The sequence below is a fragment of the Nerophis ophidion genome, linkage group LG26 (genome assembly GCF_033978795.1).
Source record: "Nerophis ophidion isolate RoL-2023_Sa linkage group LG26, RoL_Noph_v1.0, whole genome shotgun sequence".
Classification (NCBI taxonomy): Eukaryota; Metazoa; Chordata; class Actinopteri; order Syngnathiformes; family Syngnathidae; genus Nerophis; species Nerophis ophidion.
Window position 1 is genome coordinate 35474722 of NC_084636.1, and position 24893 is coordinate 35499614.

The 24893-nt window shown below is 40.9% G+C and overlaps 1 protein-coding gene across 1 annotated transcript in view; it reads right to left on the minus strand.

Annotated features, from left to right (window-relative positions):
• Window positions 1-5652: 5652 nt before the first annotated feature.
• LOC133543392 (desmoglein-2.1-like) overlaps window positions 5653-24893 on the minus strand; it is a 34700-nt gene continuing 15459 nt past the window's right edge. Inside the window, exons 2-14 of the mRNA XM_061887933.1 lie at window positions 16613-16732; window positions 15966-16124; window positions 15756-15897; window positions 15532-15698; window positions 15308-15442; window positions 15052-15237; window positions 12564-13009; window positions 10466-10608; window positions 10126-10347; window positions 9786-10028; window positions 9561-9679; window positions 9251-9469; window positions 5653-9128 (exon numbers count right to left, since the gene is read on the minus strand). Of these exons, the coding sequence (XP_061743917.1) occupies window positions 7749-9128; window positions 9251-9469; window positions 9561-9679; window positions 9786-10028; window positions 10126-10347; window positions 10466-10608; window positions 12564-13009; window positions 15052-15237; window positions 15308-15442; window positions 15532-15698; window positions 15756-15897; window positions 15966-16124; window positions 16613-16732 (3681 nt within the window). The 3' untranslated portion in view covers window positions 5653-7748. The remainder of the gene's footprint in view (window positions 9129-9250; window positions 9470-9560; window positions 9680-9785; window positions 10029-10125; window positions 10348-10465; window positions 10609-12563; window positions 13010-15051; window positions 15238-15307; window positions 15443-15531; window positions 15699-15755; window positions 15898-15965; window positions 16125-16612; window positions 16733-24893) is intronic.

Here is a 24893-nt window from a genome sequence, read left to right on the forward strand (position 1 = left end):
ACTTTTATCTTGGTCTACCTTACATTACATTAGACACAGTAAATATTAGGACTTCCATCTTGGTCTACCTTACATTACATTAGACACAGTAAATATTAGGACTTTTATCTTGGTCTACCTTACATTACATTAGACACAGTAAATATTAGGACTTCCATCTTGGTCTACCTTACATTACATTAGACACAGTAAATATTAGGACTTCCATCTTGGTCTACCTTACATTACATTAGACACAGTAAATATTAGGACTTCCATCTTGGTCTACCTTACATTACATTAGACACAGTAAATATTAGGACTTCCATCTTGGTCTACCTTACATTACATTAGACACAGTAAATATTAGGACTTTTATCTTGGTCTACCTTACAATACATTAGACACTGTAAATATTAGGACTTTAATCTTGGTCTACCTTACATTACATTAGACACAGTAAATATTAGGACTTCCATCTTGGTCTACCTTACAATACATTAGACACTGTAAATATTAGGACTTTAATCTTGGTCTACCTTACATTACATTAGACACAGTAAATATTAGGACTTTTATCTTGGTCTACCTTACAATACATTAGACACTGTAAATATTAGGACTTCCATCTTGGTCTACCTTACATTACATTAGACACAGTAAATATTAGGACTTCCATCTTGGTCTACCTTACAATACATTAGACACAGTAAATATTAGGACTTTTATCTTGGTCTACCTTACAATACATTACACATTGTAAACATTAGGACTTCCAAAGCTCCAAAAAAATCTCGTTGACATGTATGACTTAAGTGATATTATGACAATGACAATAAAGGATCTTATTGATTGATTGATTGGTCTACCTTGAAGGGCCCAGGACCCAAAAGGGTCTCGGTCATAAAAGTGTCAAAATGAAGTGTATTATTTGATTAGACTTTAAAGACTTCAACATCTATAGATCAACTTCAAAACTATCCTTTGCCATGAAGCACTTTTCTTTGTAAGGAAAACCCATTTTTTTCAGAGGGGACGAAAATATGCAACATTTCCCCAAACTAGTAACAAAAATGTCATATTTCATGTGAAGTAATAGGATCTTTAAATAGATCAATAATTCATAACAAAATGGCTTTTGATTCATAATATTTGTTTGAAAAATGACAATTTCAAATGACCTCTGCTCATAAAAGCCTTGAAAAGATGTCATGTGTTACTTTCAATGCTTAAACCTCTAGATCAGAGACTCTCAAGCTGGGGCCCTTCATGAAATGTTCCAACACAGTGTTACTGTTCAAACTGTGAGTAATGTTACAGTGGCCAACAATATCAACCTCTGCCTTGTTTCTAATGAAGACTTGGGCCGACTGCGCTACCGTAGATGGTCATCATGGTGGGAGTTGGACAGTCAACTGAGGTGAAAATAAGAACCAGTGATGTTCACTTTTATCCATCCATGATACCTTTTTATTCATTCTTAGGCAAGTGCACTTTTAGAGAAAGAACCTTCTCCGTGCCAGCTTTGTGTTATTGGAGCCAACATTTCACCTCTTTGCTTTTTTACTCAACTTCTTTTGGAATAGTAGTTTGAAAATGTGCCACAGGTCATTACAAATGAGCTGTGTGACACTTTGTCTTAAAAACTGTGGAAGACATTTATTTGCTCACAGTCCAAAAGATTGGAAACACACGTCATGTCAATCAAATACTGCAAAAGTAGAAATCATCACAATATGTTTTCTTTCATGACGGCAGTGACTTCATGATCACTTCCTGTCATCTCTTGAAGAATTCACCTCTTAAAAATCCGGTTGTTCCAACCTTTATGGAGGTGACCTTCTTTTTAAAAGACCTACAAAACTTCAAAAATTGAAGCAATTTGAGTATGAATCCAATACCAAGTGGTTCAAATGAAAGTTCTCCTGTGTCCAAGGAAGCATTCCCTGACTTTACTAACAATACAAAAAAAAAAATGACAAAAGATTTTGAGATAGAAAAAAAATATCAATACGGCTCTTGAACTTGGTATCGTTACAATCGATGTCTGTGTAGATCCACCCTTTTGTTTACAGTCAGGAGCGCTAGCTTGCGGTTATTGTATCCTCTTACGGTGTGTAGTGAAGCATGTTTAGCTATTCTCACTTCTTTATTATCCATCCATCCATCCAGCCATTTCCTACCACGTATTCCCTTTGGGGTCGCGGGGGGCGCTGGCGCCTATCTCAGCTACAATCGGGCGGAGGACGGGGTACACCCTGGAAAAGTCGCCACCTCATCGCAGGGCCAACACAGATAGACAGACAACATTCACACACTAGGGACCATTTAGTGTTGCCAATCAACCTATCCCCAGGTGCATGTCTTTGGAAGTGGGAGGGGCCTATGCCCAGGTGCATGTCTTTGGAAGTGGGAGGGGCCTATGCCCAGGTGCATGTCTTTGGAAGTGGGAGGGGCCTATGCCCAGGTGCATGTCTTTGGAGGTGGGAGGGGCCTATCCCCAGGTGCATGTCTTTGGAAGTGGGAGGGGCCTATGCCCAGGTGCATGTCTTTGGAGGTGGGAGGGGCCTATCCCCAGGTGCATGTCTTTGGAAGTGTGAGGGGCCTATGCCCAGGTGCATGTCTTTGGAGGTGGGAGGGGCCTATGCCCAGGTGCATGTCTTTGGAGGTGGGAGGGGCCTATCCCCAGGTGCATGTCTTTGGAAGTGGGAGGGGCCTATCCCCAGATGCATGTCCTTGGAGGTGGGAGGGGCCTATCCCCAGGTGCATGTCTTTGGAAGTGGGAGGAAGGGAACCCATGCAGTGACGGGGAGAACATGCAAACTCCACACAGAAAGATCCAGAGCCTGGTGTCAAGCGAAATAAGTGCTCGCTGCGAAATAAGTGCCCAAGCGTGTCAGGGCATATATTTAGCGCCTTAAGAGCGAAGTATATGCCCACCCTATTGTATACAGTGAGTATGGGACGGCTTGCCAAATAATTGCCCCTGTGGATTTGCTGATATTGTTAGCTAAAAGAAAAACCGTATCATGCCAAAGTTACTGTGATATATAATGTCTTAGGCTATTAAATATGGAGAGACAGCAGGATGAAACAAATAAGATCAGTAGTTTTAATTTTGGTGAGTTAAGCTTTTAAAAATAGTAGACGGTCTCTCTCTCGCTACACACACGTTGGTTTGACAATGAACTTGACTTTTAGCTTTTGTTGTTTGAACCAGCATTCTCCCCCGTATGTCTCCACTCTGTTTCTGCTTGTATGCACACCGTACGTGTGCGTTGCCTAACAGGCGCCAGTCTACTGGTTTTGCCATCAATCTAAGGGGGAAAAAGCAATAACCGGTATTTTTCAGAAGCACTGATGAGTACCAAGGTACTTTATTAGTACTGGCAGAGCACTCTTCACCAGGTTAGCATGTTGGCAAGTCAGCCTTGTCTCTGCAGTCCCCCTCCTCACAAGTAGGGGGCCATATTGGCCTTCAATACCATTGGTGTGGTTTCACCTGCTGGGAGGAAGCTCATGCACACTTCAGCAAGGCTGAAATAAATACCCTTTTGCTTGTTTAGCAGTGATACGACTGATGCAAAATACTACAATATATGACTCTGTGTGTGTGTGTGTGTGTACACGGGAGTGTTTTGTCCTGGGGTGTGAGGTTAAAGGGCATCCAGCAGTAGAGGCTCCTCTATGGGGTCTTGGGGCACTAGCAGGTTAAGCCCTTTACTACTGTTACCCCAGGTGGGCCTTGGCAAAGGCCTAGTACCTGACTGCCCCCGAGCCAGGGATACAGTGAAGACCTCAACGGCGGAGCAGGCGGAGGACGGTAGATGTAAGAACTACCACAACGGCTGCAATGGCAGTAGAAGGCTGCAGCAAAAAAGGATCCCCAGTGGTCTTGGACTCCATGCCACTGGACCCTGACCCCACTCTGTCTAGGATGGTGTGGTGACTGTCAAGTAAATCACGCACAGGCATCCTCCTTAAAGGGATACACCCCTACCAGGTGGGTCGTCATACTCGCTTCGAGTGACCGCCGATGATGATGATGATGATGATGATGATAGGTGGGCTCGTAATGCAGGAAGTGTTTTTTCTAACATGTGTCACAAAGACAGGAAGACCAATGAGTGGTGGTTTGAGACGTCGGAACAAATTCCAAACGGTCCACACCGTCTTTTATTTATTTATTTATTTACTTATATGTATATATAAGACTTAAAAAAAAAAAAAAAGGAAGACAAGAACCTTCTCCTGACTTACAGAAACACAACACAGCCCTCAAACCCCACACAACACAACACAACACAACACAACAGGCATCAAGGAGATTTTTTTCCTCCTTGTTTTTAGTTGATTTTGAAGCTTGATACACTTTCTCCACACTGGACCTGAGAAGAAGGATGGCTACTTTTTACGCACATTTGTTACTTTTGTGTACACTAAGAAATACAAATGTGTTTCTTTTTAGTCCAAACATTTCATCTTATTATTATCTCTTCTTTTCTCACACTTTTGAGTCGCATTTGCAAGTATGTGTTGCCGCAGTCCAGTCTTTTGTGGATTCCCACAAAGTGTTTGTACTGTTAGTTTTGTACTTACTACACAGCGGCGGTTAGATTGGAACCTTTCACTTTTAGTTGTACGCTGCAAAAAGAGCCGACGAAAAATAAGATAGAAAGACTAAATTTGAGGGGAAAACAATACAAAACTGGTGAAATGATCTCTTCTTACTAGCCCATTCTTCTTCATGCTTACTTACTTACTTACTTACTTACTTACTTACTTACTTACTTACTTACTTACTTACTTACTTACTTACTTACTTACTTACTTACTTACTTAGTAGCACTTCTGGGGCCATCAGATGTCTTCATGCAGCGACTTAAAGGCCTACTGAAAGCCACTACTAGCCACCACACAGTCTGATAGTTTATATATCAATGATGAAATATTAACATTGCAACACATGACAATACGGCCGCTTTAGTTTACTAAATTACAATTTTAAATTTCCCGCGAAGTGTCATGTTGAAAACATCACGGTATGATGACACGTATGATGACACGTATGAGGACACGTATGATGACACGTATGATGACACGTATGATGACACGTATGATGACGCGTGCGTTTGACGTCTCGGGTTGTAACGGACATTATTTTCCAGCCCGATCCAAGCTATAAGTAGTCTGCTTTAATCGCATAATTACACAGTATTCTGGACATCTGTGTTGCTGATACTTTTGCAATTTGTTCAATTAATATTGGAGGAGTCAAAGTAGAAAGATGAAGGTGGGAAGCTTTTAGCCTTTAGCCACACAAACACACGGTGATTCCTTGTTTAAAATTCCCAGAGGTGAAGCTTTACTATGATTCAGAGCAGTCAAGCGAACACGGATCCCGACCACTTATCAACCGGCAGGTTTTGGTGATAAAATTGTGGTAAGAAGTCGGCTCTTACCGGAGATCAGCTGAGCTTGCGCCGTCCGTGCAGCTGCCGTCACCTTCCCTCAGAGACTGGCGTCAAGACACCCGTGGACAAACCCCTCCGACTATCAGGTACTGTTAAACTCACTAAAACACTAGCAACACAATAGCAAGATAAGGGATTTCCCAGAATTATCCTAGTAAATGTGTCTAAAAACATCTGAATCTGTCCCAATGCAATCGCCTTTTTTTTTTTTTTTTACATTATTTTTTATTCATTTATTTTTTCTAGTCCTTTGCTATCAATATTCTCAGCCACAAATCTTTCATCCTCGCTCAAATTAATGGGGAAATTGTCGTTTTCTCGGTCCAAATAGCTCTTACTGCTGGAGGCTCCCATTATAAACAATGTGAGGAAGTGAGGAGCCCTCACACTTGTGACATCATCGTCTTCAAAGCTTTTTTATTAGCGACCAGAAGTTGCGAACTTTATCGTGGATGTTCTCTACTAAATCCTTTCAGCAAAAATATGGCAATATCGCGAAATGATGAAGTATGACACATAGAATGGAGCTGCTATCCCCGTTTAAATAAGAACATCTTATTTCAGTAGGCCTTTAATTTCACTTGATTAATAAAGATTTGGAAATAGCGGGACTTTTAAGCTAGGAAAAAGGTATTTTATTGTGAAAAGAAGCTTTGTTTGACTTCTTAAATGAAGCATTCCTGGTATGGTAGGGACGGGATTCCTATACCCCCATTCCTGGGTGAATCTCCCGTGAGAGGAGGAGTGCGGGTTAATCTTAATCAGTTTACAATACAGTCTGCTGAAAAGGATGGAAAGCGCCACGCTACATAGCAACTGACACTGTGGTCAAGGTTGGAATTGACACAAAACACATTTGAAGATATCCAACACTCTACTGCCCTGTGCTGTCACATTTCATGTGTCAGGTAAACTGTGACGAATTGGGCCATAGGAATCCCCTTCCTGCTGTACGTTGCAGAAAACTTTTAAAGAAGATTTTCCATGTGGCGGAACACAAAGATATCCTATTTTAATAGTTATTTTCTTAATTGGACACATTTCTCAACTAAAATAGACAAGATCAAATTATTCATGCTAAAATTAAGATTATGATGGAAAGTCCATGAAGTAAATAGCTTTTACAACTAAGTACAATTCTAGATATAAGATTTGAAATGGCAAATCATTTACAGTGTAGTTTTTAAAGCCACATTTGGAGGTCTTGCAATCGCCATGTTAAATCGCTAATGCTAATCAGTAGCATGTATTTGGCAAATCCAAAGTAAATTAGCATCAAGTTCATACTTTTGAGCGCTTCCTCTCAGGTAGTCTTGTTTTGTCGGCATGGAAAGTTGTAACATTACCCAGAGGCAGTCCACTACAAAAAGTCAAGTGAAACCGGACAGGAAGTCGCGTGCAACAAAGGTATCAAACATGGTACCGTTTGATTTCACGGTGGTGGCAACGAGACTCGGTCGGTACTTTAAAAAAGTACCAAGTTTGGTTCCCATCCCTCTCTGAGATGTGTTGTCTTAGTTTTAGTTTTATTGCAGTTGTTTAACAAAGTGTGTTACATCCTGTTTAATGCTACAGTTTTGGTCTGAAGAGAAAGTACACCACATGGGTCAACAATACAGTCAACGAGTCCTTGGTTGCTTGCAAACAGGAATTCTTCTTGGAAAGATATTTTGGACAGTTTCAAGTTCCAACCTTGTCAGAAAGCCCTTTTTTTGCACCCGGTGCACAGACCAAGGTCTGCGAAGGTGTACTTGGACAGGTTTGGCGTAGAAAAACTGGACAAACTTCAAAATGTTGTTGCAATTCTCCCCAGAAAGGCGAACATTGGACAAGAACTGTATTTCCATCCAGTTGCGGATTGTGTAGATGTCGTGTCTGTGTGTTGTAATTCTTGCCGATCCTGAAATCCTTTTGCCAAAATGTTAAAAATGTAGAATAAAAAAAAAGCAAAGATTAGATGCTGGTTGATGATGGGCATCTAGAATGTTCCTTGGCTGTGGAGCTGACAATGGAACCTTCTTGAATTCAGCCAAGCAAACACAGCAGGCGGGCCCACAGGGAGCTTCCTTCCACAGAAGACCATCCAGGTGGCCTTCCGTGGGTGTGTTGACTGTGTTCCAGCGCCAATGGAATGCATCAAGTGGGAGCCGCAGTACGAGTACTTAACCACGTTCTAGCGTCCCTTGGAGGCAAACTGCTGCACAACGCCCGCCACCGAAAAAAATAGCACAGCAAGAACATACTTGAACTACCTTGACAAAAGTTTGCATTGCTTTAGAAAGTCCATTTGTCGGGTCACAGTTCAGTGAGTTTCTCCTCCTGCACCACCACCTTGCGGTAGGTGGGGACTCGGCCAACTGTGGTGCTGGACTTAGTTGTCATGCTGCTCTGAGATGCAGGGATGTTGCTTTTCAGGGACACTCCTCCTTCTGCCAATAGGGGTTGGCCTTGCATGCTAGCCAACCTTCCTGGCAGTAGGATGCCACCTTGGGGTTGGCCTTGCATGCTAGCCAATCCTCCTTGCAGTAGGATGCCACCTTGGGGTTGGCCTTGCATGCTAGCCAACCCTCCTGGCAGTAGGATGCCACCTTGGGTTTGGCCTTGCATGCTAGCCAATCCTCCTTGTAGTAGGATGCCACCTTGGGGTTGGCCTTGTACGCCAGCGGACCCTCCTTGCAGTAGGATGCCACCTTGGGGTTGGCCTTGTACGCCAGCGGACCCTCCTTGCAGTAGAATGCCACCTTGGGGTTGGCCTTGTACGCCAGCGGACCCTCCTTGCAGTAGAATGCCACCTTGTTTGAGGGAGGTTTGGCTTGACCTCACTTTCCCTTTCCCTACAGGGGCTTTGCCTTCCATCACGAGTTGGGAGCTTGCTAGGCCTCCAGTGTTGATCAGATTTGCTCCACTGGTATGGACCCCACTTTTGGGGGCTCTAGCTTTTCCGCTGGTTACCATTGTTTGGCCCTGAAATATCATGCCTGGTCCAGAGGCTGCCTGTGTGCTAGTAACCATCACCATGCCAGGTCCATGAGCCTTTTTACCAGAGACCACCTTCCCTCCTTGGACCATCATGCCTTGTGCAGGTGCTGCTTGGGTGCCAGTAACCAGCACCATGCCGGGGCCTTGGGCTTGTCCACCAGACATTAGCATGCCTTGTGTGGGTGCTGCTAACATCATGCCCTGCATGTTAGTAACTGGTGCCTCAGTCAGTAGCATGGTGTTCTGAACTTGTGGCTGGACCATGTACTGCATGGACTGCATCACAGGGGCAGTGGTGGTGTAGTAGACAGGCGACTGCTGTTGGAGCAGGAACATCTGGCCTTGATTTTGTACCCCTTCTACCACTGTGGTCGTTGTGTTGCTCTTCAACACCTGTGAGCGATCCGTCTCTTTGATCACAGTTTGTTCTACTTTAGGGACAACTGGTGGCAGCTTAGGAGGTTCTGGTCGGGGTTCGGGCACAACTGGGACGACAACGTCTTGTTGGATTTTCTTGCCACCGCACACCTCTGCCAGGGTCTTGAACTTTGGCCCAAGATCATCGAGGAACTGCAAGTCGTTGTCAGATTCAAGGAGACTGCAGCAGCCCACTGAGCCAGCGGCGGAGCCTTGACCTTCAAAGTCATACGCCAAGAGAGCATCTTTCACAGCAAGATCTCCTCCACTGTTCATCTTCTGTTGAAAGAAGACAAGAACATCTTTTGATTTGGTTCTAAAATGTTCCCCCAAAATGTTTGAATCTGTGTTTGTAAATCCAAATCGTTAGGACACCTAACAAGGTAGAGGTATGTTCCCACCTGTGCATAGTACTCTCTGAGGATGTGATGTGGTAGGGCTATGTCATCATAGCTTTCTCCCGCCGTTCTAATTTCAAACCCACTGTCTCGTATGTTTCTCATTCCCACTGCGGACTCTATCATGTTGTTCCCTACAAACATGTTGTACTGGCCTGGTTCATTTGCCATGGAGATGTCCCCTGCGTCCACTTGTGTCGGCATGTTCATTAGTGGCACTTCCTGCAAAAAAGTTCATACCAAACATGACATTTATTTTGCATAAGTAAAAAACTAAGTAGCACAGTCTAACAAAGAGGGTTCAACTACAAACCGTGTTCTCTCCTTGGCCCTCGGTGCTGTAATTAATGAGGTGAGATTTGGTGTCAATATTTATCTTGGCAAAGTCTGGAGCGGCACCACATTGGCAGAAGAGCAGGAGTAGAGGGATAACTATGGAGAGTAAATGTTTGTTTTAATACGAACCAATCCGATTCGACCCTCAGCATCCGTTAGACCGTAAACCCCAATGATCTTGACAGTAGTTGGACACACTCACGTAGTAGAAGAAGCAGGCCAAGCAAAAGAAGTCCGATTCCTGCAGGTCCTAACTCTGTTTTTTTGTCTGGCTGACCCTGGGCGCCTCGTCTTCCACAAATCACTCCGTCCTCGCAGGTACACGCTTGGACAGTCACCTTCTGCGGTTCCGGGCATGCTACCCCTTGCTCGTCCTTTACCAGCAATTCCACCTCCTGTAAACCAGGCCACAGGGACTCCTGGGTCCTGAGGATGGCAGTAGTATCTGCACACAGCAACACACACAATGACATTCATTGGTCGGGTCTACATTTCCACTAAATGATCCAAACTAGACCGTGTGTTCTCGTCAGTCTCCTCACCATTTAGATGCTCCACCAGCCATTTTCCTTCTGTGCCCTCTGGGATGATTTCAAAAGTGAAAGGAGCTCCGTTTGGGAAGTCATCTTCGTCAACAGCGGTGACAAAAACAGCATCGTTTGGAAGGCACAGAGTCTCGATGGTACTGGTCAGGGTGGGACAGTGGTCGTTAAAATCTTCTACCTGGATGGCCACAGTGCCAGTGGCGGTGCTCGAAGGCATGTCTGTTTATGGAAACACACCAAGAATATTCAGATTTTCTTCCATTCCTTCTGAAAACACACAACCTGTTCTTCCATGACATGAGGGTCTAAAGAAGACTGTGTTCATAGAGTGGTGTACCTTCTGAAATGCAGAGTACTTGGGCGTAGTATGTCCCATTAACCAGGTACACAGACTCTCTGTCAGGCATCTTGTTCATTTTGATCTCAGCCGTGTCCGGGTCAATGGTGAGCCAGTTGTCAGGGTCAGAGCCTTTAACATATCTATTCCAGAATGCAAACAATCAGTCGGATGGTGCGTTAGTGTCTGGACACACAGTCTAGGTCAGGGGTCACCAACGCCAAGTCGCCTGTAAGGACCAGATGTGTCGCCCGCTGGCCTGTTCTAAAAATAGCTCAAATGGCAGCACTTACCAGTGAGCTGCCTCTATTTTTAACATGTTATTCATTTATGTAATAATTTATTCTTTTTGTAATATTTCTCTATTTTGTTTCCTTTTAAACCCCCATTATTTACTTTTTACTTTTTTCTTTAAATTGATCTCAACTCTGTACACTGCTGCTGGAATTTTAATTTTCCTGAAGGAATCAATAAAGTACTATCTATCTATCTATCTATCTATCTATTTACTAGCAAGCTGGTCTCGCTTTGATCGACATTTTTAATTCTAAGAGAGACTGAAATAGAATTTGAAAATCCAGGAAAATATTTTAAAGATCTATCTTCACTTGTTTAAATAAATTTGTTTATTTTTTTTACTTTGCTTCTTATAACTTTCAGAAAGACAATTCTAGTGGAAAAATACAACCTTAAAATTTATTGTAGGAATTTTAAACACATATACCTTTTTTTTCCTTTTAAATTCCTTCCTCTTCTTTCCTGACAATTTAAATCAATGTTCAAGTATTTTTTTCTTTTTATTGTAAAGAATAATAAATACAATTTAATTTAATTCTTCATTTTAGCTTCTGTTATTTCAATGAAGAATATTTGGGAAATAATTCTTATTATGATTGAAATTCCCCAAAAATATTCTGGCAAATCTATAAAATCTCTAGAATCAAATTAAAATCCTATTTCAAAGTCTTTTGAATTTCTTTTAAAATTTTTGTTCTGGAAAATCTAGAAGAAATATTGATTTGTCTTTGTTAGAAATATAGCTTGGTCCAATTTGTTATATATTATAGCAAAGTGCAGATTGGATTTTAACCTATTTAAAACAAGTCATCAAAATTCTAAAATTAATCTTAATCAGGAAAAATGACTAATGATGATCCACGGTGGCAGAGGGGTTAGTGCGTCTGCCTCACAATACGAAGGTCCTGCAGTCCTGGGTTCAATCCCGGACTCTGGATCTTTTTGTGTGGAGTTTGCATGTTCTCCCCGTGAATGCGTGGGTTCCCTCCGGGTACTCCGGCTTCCTCCCACCTCCAAAGACATGCACCTGGGGATAGGCCCCTCCCACCTCCAAAGACATGCACCTGGGGATAGGCCCCTCCCACCTCCAAAGACATGCACCTGGGGATAGGCCCCTCCCACCTCCAAAGACATGCACCTGGGGATAGGCCCCTCCCACCTCCAAAGACATGCACCTGGGGATAGGTTGATTGGCAACACTAAATGGTCCCTAGTGTGTGAATGTTGTCTGTCTATCTGTGTTGGCCCTGTGATGAGGTGGCGACTTGTCCAGGGTGTACCCCGCCTTCCGCCCGATTGTAGCTGAGATAGGCGCCAGCGCCCCCCGCAGCCCCAAAAGGGAATAAGCGGTAGAAATGGATGGATCCATAAATTCTCTTTAAAAAAATTTCAAAAAGATTTGAATTAGCCAGTTTTTCTCTTCATTTTTTTCAGTTGGATTTTGAATTTTAAAGAGTTGATATTGAAGATGAACTAAGTTTCAACATAGAATTTTCTTTTTTTTCGTGTTTTCTCCTCTTTTAAATCGTTCAAATCTTTTTTTTTCATCATTTATTCTCTACAAAAAACCTTCCGTAAAAGGAAAAAAAATGTACGACGGAATGACAGACAGAAATACCCATTTTTTAAATATTTATATAGATAGATGTATTTATTAAAGGTAAATTGAGCAAATTGGCTATTTCTGGCAATTTATTGAAGTGTGTATCAAACTGGTAGCCCTTGGCATTAATCGGTACCCAAGAAGTAGGTCTAGGTTTCAAAAAGGTTGGTGACCCCTGGTCTAGGTCTAGCCACTCACCTGACTTTCTCAGCTGCTTTCCCAGTGTCTTGGTCTGTTGCTTGGTAACGGGCAATAATGTCCTGAATGTTGGTGGAGCCTCCCTCTGACATGGTGATCACTTTGACTTTGGGCTCAAAATGTGGTCCTTCACGCTGATTCTTTACGTTGATTTTGACGGGATAGGTCTTATATGTCGAGCTTTGCCATGATGTTGATGACCAGGATGATGATGAAGTTGATCCACCGCCGCCTCCTCCGCCACCTCCACCGCCACCTCCACCGCCACCTCCTCCGCCACCTCCACCGCCACCTCCACCGCCACCTCCTCCGCCCGCTCCTCCTCCACCCGCTCCTCCTCCACCCGCTCCTCCACCGAAACTAATGGTACTTTCACTGTAGGGTCCAGCCTTGTTCCTTACAGCGACCCCTAGATCCAGGTTCTTCACATTTTCATAGTCCACTGCCTGTAGAAAAGTACAGACAAAATTTGGTGAATTGGATTTGTGTGGATTTACTAGGTCTCTACACCATTTTGAGACATTTTCAACATTGGCAGGCTTCAACTGTGAAGATGATTGTGGCTCCAATGTTGACCTGTACAATTACATGGACAGTGTTGACCTGTGTTGACCTCCAATGTTGACCTGTACAATTACATGGACAGTGTTGACCAGTGTTGACCTCCAATGTTGACCTGTACAATTACATGGACAGTGTTGACCAGTGTTGACCTCCAATGTTGACCTGTACAATTACATGGACAGTGTTGACCTGTGTTGACCTCCAATGTTGACCTGTACAATTACATGGACAGTGTTGACCTGTGTTGACCAGTGTTGACCTCCAATGTTGACCTGTACAATTACATGGACAGTGTTGACCTGTGTTGACCAGTGTTGACCTCCAATGTTGACCTGTACAATTACATGGACAGTGTTGACCTGTGTTGACCAGTGTTGACCTCCAATGTTGACCTGTACAATTACATGGACAGTACCACACTGTTGAGGTTCAACCTACGTTTCAATCAGAGCAAAATCGTGTCTTTAACGAAGACGTGGGAATATTCCAAAGTTTTTGTTTAACAGCGTGTAGGGTGATGAAAACTACCAGGACTTCAACACCAAGTCTCTAGCAACATGCAAAAACTACATCTATGCCTGCATTTTCCGTATCCTCAGTACGCAGTGCTGTACGACACCGTTTCCTCGACGAGCCGTGTCAAAAGTCATTGAACATTTTATTTTAAATAAAGACAAAAATAAAACTGCAAGAACGGAAACATTTTGCAAAAATGCCTAACATAATTGAAGACGGCTGAAATGTTGATACCATTAGTGATTAAAAGCACAAATGTTAGTTTTGAAACATTTTTCCAGCCTTTATATTAGCATGTTTCATTACAAATGACAGGATGATGTCATGCTATCACCATATTGAAAGAATATTAACAACGATATTATTTGTTTCATACACTTGAAGGTTCCACGCCTCGACTTTTCTTATCAGAATGCAAAATAGCCGACTATTGTTTTTTAGCAGCATACGTATAAGCACAGTATCATTGATTTTGATATGGTGACAGGCTACAGGCCGATACCCAGCAGGCACAAGACATTGATACAGCGTTGATTATACGTACATGTCCTTTGAAACAACGTTGCAATAGAGTCCTATTTTCTACATTGAGAAAACGCTGGAGTTTAATGTTGGATCCACGTTTTTGGTTGGGAAATGAGCAAAATGTAATGTCAAAACAACGTGATTGATTAAACGTTGTCAAAAAGCATGTTGTTTCAACGTCGTATTTACGTTGTAGAATATTGGTTGGGAAATGAGCAAAATTCAATGTCAAAACAACGTCATTGATTAAACGTTGTCAAAAAGCATGTTGTTTCAACGTCGTATTTACGTTGTAGAATATTGGTTGGGAAATGAGCAAAATTCAATGTCAAAACAACGTCATTGATTAAACGTTGTCAATAAGCATGTTGTTTCAACGTCGTATTTACGTTGTAGAATATTGGTTGGGAAATGAGCAAAATTCAATGTCAAAACAACGTCATTGATTAAACGTTGTCAATAAGCATGTTGTTCCATCGCTAGATTTGCCCTCATCAAAGAAGTTCTGTGCCTGCTGGGAGCTGCAATTGGAATTCTGTGCAAAACAACGTTGAAGCACAGTGGTCCTAAGTACTTGACACTTAATGGTTATCATGGCCTCAGTATGGAGAAACCTTGAAAATCATAGGTCTCCGTGTCGACTTCTGACTTACGGTGACAACACCCGTAGTGAGTGGAGGAGGCATCACTTACATTTTAGAAAATGGTGCTTGTGATCACTTCTAGCTAGCCAACAGCAGGGGGCACCCCATGCTTCACATTTGACTTGCTGCGGAAGCCTCGCTTAAACTGTTCAGTTCTTACAAGTGCTTGGTAGTCACAGTCAGTTAAGAGGAGCCAGGCAGTAATACCATGAATGATTCAGTTCCTTATTTGCTCGTACCTTATCAAGCATGAGGATGCCCGTGTTGGTCTTTGGTTCTGATATGATGCTGAAGTAGCCAGCCTCGTTGCCCTTGGTGATGACAAACTCAGATTCCCAGTTTTCCGTGCCCTCCAAGTCCAAGTCTTCTGCTTGGAATCGCATCACCTCCACATCGTAGGTGTTCTCCTCAATGTTGCCCTCATACTGAGCAGAAACGATTTTAGAACAGGCTTTGACAAGTTTCAGTCAGTGTCAGGGTGGAGTTTGTACATACCACCTCCTTTTCCAGAGTGGGAACGTTGTCGTTCACGTCGTTGATTTTAACGACGACAGTACTTGTGGCACTGTTCCCGCCCGCTGCGCCGTTTAGGTCCTGACCTCTCACTGTCAGCGTGTACGAATCTACATCCTGAAATGTACAACAATGTCATTTGTCAGTGACTACAGAAGGAGAACGTTTGGTCTTCTTAGCGCTTTTGAACAAATGGTATGCAGTACCTCTCTGTCCAAGCCCTCCTGATTGACGAAGATGGTTCCATCAGTCCCTATGCCGAACATGTTCCCGGACCCTGCTGGGATCTGATTCACAATGCTATAGAAGATCTGAGAGTTGGGATTCCCTGGTTCATCAGCATCGGTCGCTGTGATTTGCATGACGGAGGTCCCTGAAAGACACGTGCGTCAAGAGCCATGCTGTGGACCAAAAGGGGTCTGGTCCTCACCTATAGGGCTGAGTTCGTTCACCGCCCCGGGCAAGCTGGCGGCGAACACCGGGGGGTTGTCGTTCTCGTCCATGACCTTGAAGCGTATGTCAATATTTTTTTCCGCCAAAATGCCGTTATTGTACGTGGCGACGCCTGACAGCTGAAACCACAACCAACAAACCTTGTCTTCAGTCTGCACGATGTCAGGAAATTCACTCCTCAACTCACATTGTAGCTGCTGATTTTCTCCCTGTCCAGCACTTGGGTCACCCGGATTAATCCGGTCCTACGGTCCACCACAAACACGTTGAAGGGAGACTGGTTGGCACCGATCCCTTCTAGGGAGTATTGCAGGTTGCCTTTGCCGTCATCGAAGTCGGAATGGATCTGAAACACATTTTAGTCCAGCATCAGGATGAGATTTGGACATGACTATTTTCTTGTGTTTGACCACTAGGGGGAGCCACAGCAAACAACCCAGCACCGTGGCCATAAGTAACAGACTCTGGAACTATTTGACCACAGGGGGGAGCCACAGCAAACAACCCAGCACCGTGGCCATAAGTAACAGACTCTGGAACTATTTGACCACAGGGGGGAGCCACAGCAAACAACCCAGCACCGTGGCCATAAGTAACAGACTCTGGAACTATTTGACCACAGGGGGGAGCCACAGCAAACAACCCAGCACCGTGGCCATAAGTAACAGACTCTGGAACTATTTGACCACAGGGGGGAGTCACAGCAAACAACCCAGCACCGTGGCCATAAGTAACAGACTCTGGAACTATTTGACCACAGGGGGGAGCCACAGCAAACAACCCAGCACCGTGACCATAAGTAACATAAACTGGAACAAAATGTTCCTCACTCACCTTGGCCACCGATGTGTCCCGAGTGTAGTCCTTATTTTCCTTCAGTGGTTTTGGCGGCGGCACCCAGTGCCTTTTTTGTCTCGACAGAGCGCCTTCCCTGCCAGCCTCCACGCTTTGGAGCTGCAAAATACTTCATGTTTAACTTTCAATACGAGATATCAGCAGTAAAATAACAAGTTGGGATAATAACGACTGGAATCTAGAATCTCTGATACAAGCTACATGTTTACTTTTGTGTGACATCATGTGCGATACAAGCAGTTATGCAGTGTGACTACTTTTGTGCGTGATATCATGTGTGACACAAGCAGTCCTGCAGAATGTTTACTTGTGTGTGATATCATGTGCGATACAAGCAGTCATGCAGCGTGTTTACTTGTGTGTGATATCATGTGTGATACAAGCATTTCTGCAGGGTGTTCACTTGTGTGTGATATCATGTGTGATACAAGCAGTCTTACAGTGTGTTTACTTGTGTGTGATATCATGTGCGATACAAGCAGTCATGCAACGTGTTTACTTGTGTGTGATATCATGTGCGATACAAGCATTTCTGCAGGGTGTTCACTTGTGTGTGATATCATGTGTGATACAAGCAGTCTTACAGTGTGTTTACTTGTGTGTGATATCATGTGCGATACAAGCAGTCATGCAACGTGTTTACTTGTGTGTGATATCATGTGCGATACAAGCAGTTCTGCAGCGTGTTCACTTGTGTGTGACATCATGTGCGATACAAGCAGTCATGCAGCGTGTTCACTTGTGTGTGATATCATGTGCGATACAAGCAGTTCTGCAGCGTGTTAACTTGTGTGTGACATCATGTGCGATACAAGCAGTCATGCAGCGTGTTCACTTGTGTGTGATATCATGTGCGATACTAGCAGTGTTACCAGAGTGTGAAATGTGGGTGTCAGGGCCAGACGTGGGAGGAAATATTTACAACAGAATGCCATAGCTTAGTGATCAGATAGGTGGTGTTATTTGTTAGCCTTCACCTTCAAATTTCGCTGTTGGTTGCATGTTTGTTGCGTTTGGCTTGATTGTAAAAATGTGGCTGGAGAGGAGGTGTGACCTTCATATGTTGCTAATATTCAAAGTTTTATCCTTCATAGTTAATATTGTAACATTCTTTATTTTCATCTACTTTCTGGGTGTCTCATTCAGTAAACAAAAATGTTAAATTCCATTTTTTTAAGGCGGTCTGTCATAACCTTTTGAGCTTTCAAATATTTTTGTTAGGTTTCGCATCAGTGCTCCTAAAAATAGATGGAGCACTTTTTCCCCCTCTAAATTTAGCCCCCGAGGCAAAATAATGGCCCAGGCCGGTTATAGGAACCAGCAGCCACACAACAGCTAAGCACACAATACCACACAAGCTAGACGTACGCAATAAGTAAGGAGGTCAATCTTCCAACTGGGGATTTAAAGGGGAACATTATCAGCAGACCTATGTAAGCCTCAATATATACATTAAAGGGGAACATTATCAGCAGAACTATGTAAGCGTCAATATATACATTAAAGAGGAACATTATCAGCAGAACTATGTAAGCGTCAATATATACATTAAAGGGGAACATTATCAGCAGACCTATGTAAGCGTCAATATATACATTAAAGGGGAACATTATCAGCAGAACTATGTAAGCGTCAATATATACATTAAAGGGGAACATTATCAGCAGAACTATGTAAGCGTCAATATATACATTAAAGAGGAACATTTTCAGCAGAACTATGTAAACGTGCATTAAAGGGGAACATTATCAGCAGAAGTATGTAAGCCTCAATATATACATTAAAGGGGAATATTATCAGCAGAACTATGTAAGCGTCAATATATACATTAAAGAGGAACATTATCAGCAGAACTATGTAAACGTGCATTAAAGGGGAACATTATCAGCAGAACTATGCAAGCCTCAATATATACATTAAAGAGGAACATTATCAGCAGAACTATGTAAGCCTCAATATATACATTAAAGGGGAACATTATCAGCAGAACTATGTAAGCGTCAATATATACATTAAAGAGGAACATTATCAGCAGAACTATGTAAACGTGCATTAAAGGGGAACATTATCAGCAGAACTATGTAAGCCTCAATATATACATTAAAGAGGAACATTATCAGCAGAACTATGTAAGCCTCAATATATACATTAAAGGGGAACATTATCAGCAGACCTATGTAAGCGTCAATATATACATTAAAGAGGAACATTATCAGCAGAACTATGTAAGCGTGCATTAAAGGGCAACATTATCAGCAGAACTATGTAAGCTTCAATATATACATTAAAGGGGAACATTATCAGCAGAACTATGTAAGCCTCAATATATACATTAAAGGGGAACATTATCAGCAGAACTATGTAAGCGTCAATATATACATTAAAGAGGAACATTATCAGCAGAACTATGTAAACGTGCATTAAAGGGGAACATTATCAGCAGAACTATGTAAGCCTCAATATATACATTAAAGAGGAACATTATCAGCAGAACTATGTAAGCCTCAATATATACATTAAAGGGGAACATTATCAGCAGAACTATGTAAGCCTCAATATATACATTAAAGGGGAACATTATCACCAGACCTATGTAAGCCTCAATATATACATTAAAGGGGAACATTATCAGCAGAACTATGTAAGCGTCAATATATACATTAAAGAGGAACATTATCAGCAGAACTATGTAAACGTGCATTAAAGGGGAACATTATCAGCAGAACTATGTAAGCCTCAATATATACATTAAAGAGGAACATTATCAGCAGAACTATGTAAGCCTCAATATATACATTAAAGGGGAACATTATCAGCAGAACTATGTAAGCGTCAATATATACATTAAAGAGGAACATTATCAGCAGAACTATGTAAGCGTGCATTAAAGGGGAACATTATCAGCAGAACTATGTAAGCGTCAATATATACATTAAAGGGGAACATTATCAGCAGAACTATGTAAGCCTCAATATATACATTAAAGGGGAACATTATCACCAGACCTATGTAAGCCTCAATATATACATTAAAGGGGAACATTATCAGCAGAACTATGTAAGCCTCAATATATACATTAAAGAGGAACATTATCAGCAGAACTATGTAAGCCTCAATATATACATTAAAGGGGAACATTATCAGCAGAACTATGTAAGCGTCAATATATACATTAAAGAGGAACATTATCAGCAGAACTATGTAAGCGTGCATTAAAGGGGAACATTATCAGCAGAACTATGTAAGCGTCAATATATACATTAAAGGGGAACATTATCAGCAGAACTATGTAAGCCTCAATATATACATTAAAGGGGAACATTATCACCAGACCTATGTAAGCCTCAATATATACATTAAAGGGGAACATTATCACCAGACCTATGTAAGCCTCAATATATACATTAAAGGGGAACATTATCAGCAGAACTATGTAAGCCTCAATATATACATTAAAGGGGAACATTATCAGCAGAACTATGTAAGCCTCAATATAGTCAATATATACATTAAAGGGGAACATTATCAGCAGAACTATGTAAGCCTCAATATATACCTTGAAGAGGAACATTATCAGCAGAACTATGTAAGCGTGCATTAAAGGGGAACATTAGCAGCAGAACTATGTAAGCGTGCATTAAAGGGGAACATTATCAGCAGAACTATGTAAGCGTCAATATATACATTAAAGGGGAACATTATCAGCAGAACTATGTAAGCCTCAATATATACATTAAAGGGGAACATTATCAGCAGAACTATGTAAGCGTCAATATATACATTAAAGGGGAACATTATCAGCAGAACTATGTAAGCCTCAATATATACATTAAAGGGGAACATTATCAGCAGAACTATGTAAGCGTCAATATATACATTAAAGGGGAACATTATCACCAGACCTATGTAAGCGTCAATATATACATTAAAGGGGAACATTATCAACATAACTATGTAAGCGTCAATATATACATTAAAGGGGAACATTATCAGCAGACCTATGTAAGCCTCAATATATACATTAAAGGAGAACATTATCAGCAGAACTATGTAAGCCTCAATATATACATTAAAGGGGAACATTATCACCAGACCTATGTAAGCCTCAATATATACATTAAAGGGGAACATTATCAGCAGAACTATGTAAGCCTCAATATATACATTAAAGGGGAACATTATCAGCAGAACTATGTAAGCGTCAATATATACATTAAAGGGGAACATTATCAGCAGAACTATGTAAGCCTCAATATATACATTAAAGGGGAACATTATCAGCAGAACTATGTAAGCGTCAATATATACATTAAAGGGGAACATTATCAGCAGACCTATGTAAGCCTCAATATATACATTAAAGGGGAACATTATCAGCAGAACTATGTAAGCCTCAATATATACATTAAAGGGGAACATTATCAGCAGACCTATGTAAGCGTCAATATATACATTAAAGGGGAACATTATCACCAGACCTATGTAAGCCTCAATATATACATTAAAGGGGAACATTATCACCAGACCTATGTAAGCCTCAATATATACATTAAAGGGGAACATTATCAGCAGACCTATGTAAGCGTCAATATATACATTAAAGGGGAACATTATCACCAGACCTATGTAAGCCTCAATATATACATTAAAGGGGAACATTATCACCAGACCTATGTAAGCCTCAATATATACATTAAAGGGGAACATTATCAGCAGACCTATGTAAGCCTCAATATATACATTAAAGGGGAACATTATCAGCAGAACTATGTAAGCGTGCATTAAAGGGGAACATTATCAGCAGAACTATGTAAGCCTCAATATATACATTAAAGGGGAACATTATCAGCAGACCTATGTAAGCCTCAATATATACATTAAAGGGGAACATTATCACCAGACCTATGTAAGCGTCAATATATACATTAAAGGGGAACATTATCAGCAGACCTATGTAAGCCTCAATATATACATTAAAGGGGAACATTATCAGCAGAACTATGTAAGCGTGCATTAAAGGGGAACATTATCAGCAGACCTATGTAAGCCTCAATATATACATTAAAGGGGAACATTATCAGCAGAACTATGTAAGCGTCAATATATACATTAAAGGGGAACATTATCAGCAGACCTATGTAAGCCTCAATATATACATTAAAGGGGAACATTATCAGCAGAACTATGTAAGCGTCAATATATACATTAAAGGGGAACATTATCAGCAGACCTATGTAAGCCTCAATATATACATTAAAGAGGAACATTATCAGCAGAACTATGTAAGCCTCAATATATACATTAAAGGGGAACATTATCAGCAGAACTATGTAAGCGTCAATATATACATTAAAGGGGAACATTATCAGCAGAACTATGTAAGCGTCAATATATACCTTGATGGTGCAGAAAAAAGACCATATATTTTTTTAACCGATTTCCGAACTCTAAATGGGTGAATTTTGGCGAATTAAACGCCTTTCTCTTATTTTCTCTCGGAGCGATGACGTCTCAACGTGACGTCACCTTCGTAGTCAATCGGCCATTTTGTCAAACATATTATACACATCGAGTCAAATCAGCTCTGTTATTTTTCTTTTTTTTTGCCGTTTTGCGTCCCTTGGAGACATCATGCGTGGTGGGTGTGTTGTCGGAGGTGTAACAACACCATCAGGGAGGGATTACAGTTGATTTACGTAGAACAGTGGTCCCCAACCTTTTTGTATCCGCGGACCGGTCAACGCTTAATAATTTGTCCCGCGGCCAAGGGGGGGGTCCTTTTTTATTTATTGAATTTTCTTGTCATGAAAAAGGAAAGTTTTTGTGGGTGGTGCACTATTTGTAAGCGTATATTGTGTTTTTTATGTTGATTTCATTTGAAAAAAAAAAAAATTGTTTATTATTTTTTTTCATAAAAATGAATAAAACATTCTTCTACGGTATGTAATCGATGCTAACATGCTATTTACCGGCGATGCTAAGACAGACACGACACAGAGATGTATGGATAACCTGCAGATGCATTTGCAACGATAAAGTCAACTAAATCACAACGGTGAGTGTTGTTGATGTTGTTGAATCATGTGCTAATCAGACATATTTGGTCGCAGCATGACTGCCAGCTAATCGATGCTAACATGCTATTTAGGCTAGCTGTATGTACATTTGTAGATATATTTGCATCCAGCGTTTCCTTTCACCTACATTTAATGCCAAACAAACACTTACCAATCGACAGATTTAAGTTGCTCCAGTGTCAAAGCGAAAGTCTCGATCGGTTGGTCCGCACATTTTACCGTCGATGCTAAGGCAGACATGGCCTAATAGCGTCAATAGCTATTCGCTCAATAGTTTCAGTTTCTTCTTCAATTTCGTTTTTGCAATTGCCTCAATACCCCAACCATCCGTTTCAATACATGCGTAATCTGTTGAATCGCTTAAACCGCTGAAATCCGAGTCTGAAACCGAGCTAATGTCGCTATATCTTGCTGTGCTATCAGCCATGTTTGTTTGTATTGGAATCACTGGATGACGTCACAGGAAAATGGACAGTGGCTTCGCAGAGAGCGAAAATCAGGCACTTTAAAGCATTTTTTTGACATATTCCGGGGCGGGTAAAATTTTGAAAAATAAAATAAGCCACCGGAAACTGATTTTTATTGATTTTAACCCTTCTGAAATTGTGATAATGTTCCCCTTTAATAAGAGTCGAATGTGTGGGGAGAAAATTTCATTTAAAATCGATTGTTGCAATGTTTTCTTCTGGATATGAGTTACAATCAAACAATGTTTTGGTCTGGATATGAGTTACAATCAAACAATGTTTTGGTCTGGATATGAGTTACAATCAAACAATGTTTTCTTCTGGATATGAGTTACAATCAAACAATGTTTTGGTCTGGATATGAGTTACAATCAAACAATGTTTTGGTCTGGATATGAGTTACAATCAAACAATGTTTTGGTCTGGATATGAGTTACAATCAAACAATGTTTTGGTCTGGATATGAGTTACAATCAAACAATGTTTTGGTCTGGATATGAGTTACAATCAAACAATGTTTTGGTCTGGATATGAGTTACAATCAAACAATGTTTTCTTCTGGATATGAGTTACAATCAAACAATGTTTTGGTCTGGATATGAGTTACAATCAAACAATGTTTTGGTCTGGATATGAGTTACAATCAAACAATGTTTTGGTCTGGATATGAGTTACAATCAAACAATGTTTTCTTCTGGATATGAGTTACAATCAAACAATGTTTTCTTCTGGATATGAGTTACAATCAAACAATGTTTTGGTCTGGATATGAGTTACAATCAAACAATGTTTTGGTCTGGATATGAGTTACAATCAAACAATGTTTTCTTCTGGATATGAGTTACAATCAAACAATGTTTTCTTCTGGATATGAGTTACAATCAAACAATGTTTTCTTCTGGATATGAGTTACAATCAAACAATGTTTTCTTCTGGATATGAGTTACAATCAAACAATGTTTTGGTCTGGATATGAGTTACAATCAAACAATGTTTTCTTCTGGATATGAGTTACAATCAAACAATGTTTTCTTCTGGATATGAGTTACAATCAAACAATGTTTTGGTCTGGATATGAGTTACAATCAAACAATGTTTTGGTCTGGATATGAGTTACAATCAAACAATGTTTTGGTCTGGATATGAGTTACAATCAAACAATGTTTTGGTCTGGATATGAGTTACAATCAAACAATGTTTTGGTCTGGATATGAGTTACAATCAAACAATGTTTTCTTCTGGATATGAGTTACAATCAAACAATGTTTTGGTCTGGATATGAGTTACAATCAAACAATGTTTTCTTCTGGATATGAGTTACAATCAAACAATGTTTTGGTCTGGATATGAGTTACAATCAAACAATGTTTTCTTCTGGATATGAGTTACAATCAAACAATGTTTTGGTCTGGATATGAGTTACAATCAAACAATGTTTTGGTCTGGATATGAGTTACAATCAAACAATGTTTTCTTCTGGATATGAGTTACAATCAAACAATGTTTTCTTCTGGATATGAGTTACAATCAAACAATGTTTTGGTCTGGATATGAGTTACAATCAAACAATGTTTTGGTCTGGATATGAGTTACAATCAAACAATGTTTTCTTCTGGATATGAGTTACAATCAAACAATGTTTTGGTCTGGATATGAGTTACAATCAAACAATGTTTTGGTCTGGATATGAGTTACAATCAAACAATGTTTTGGTCT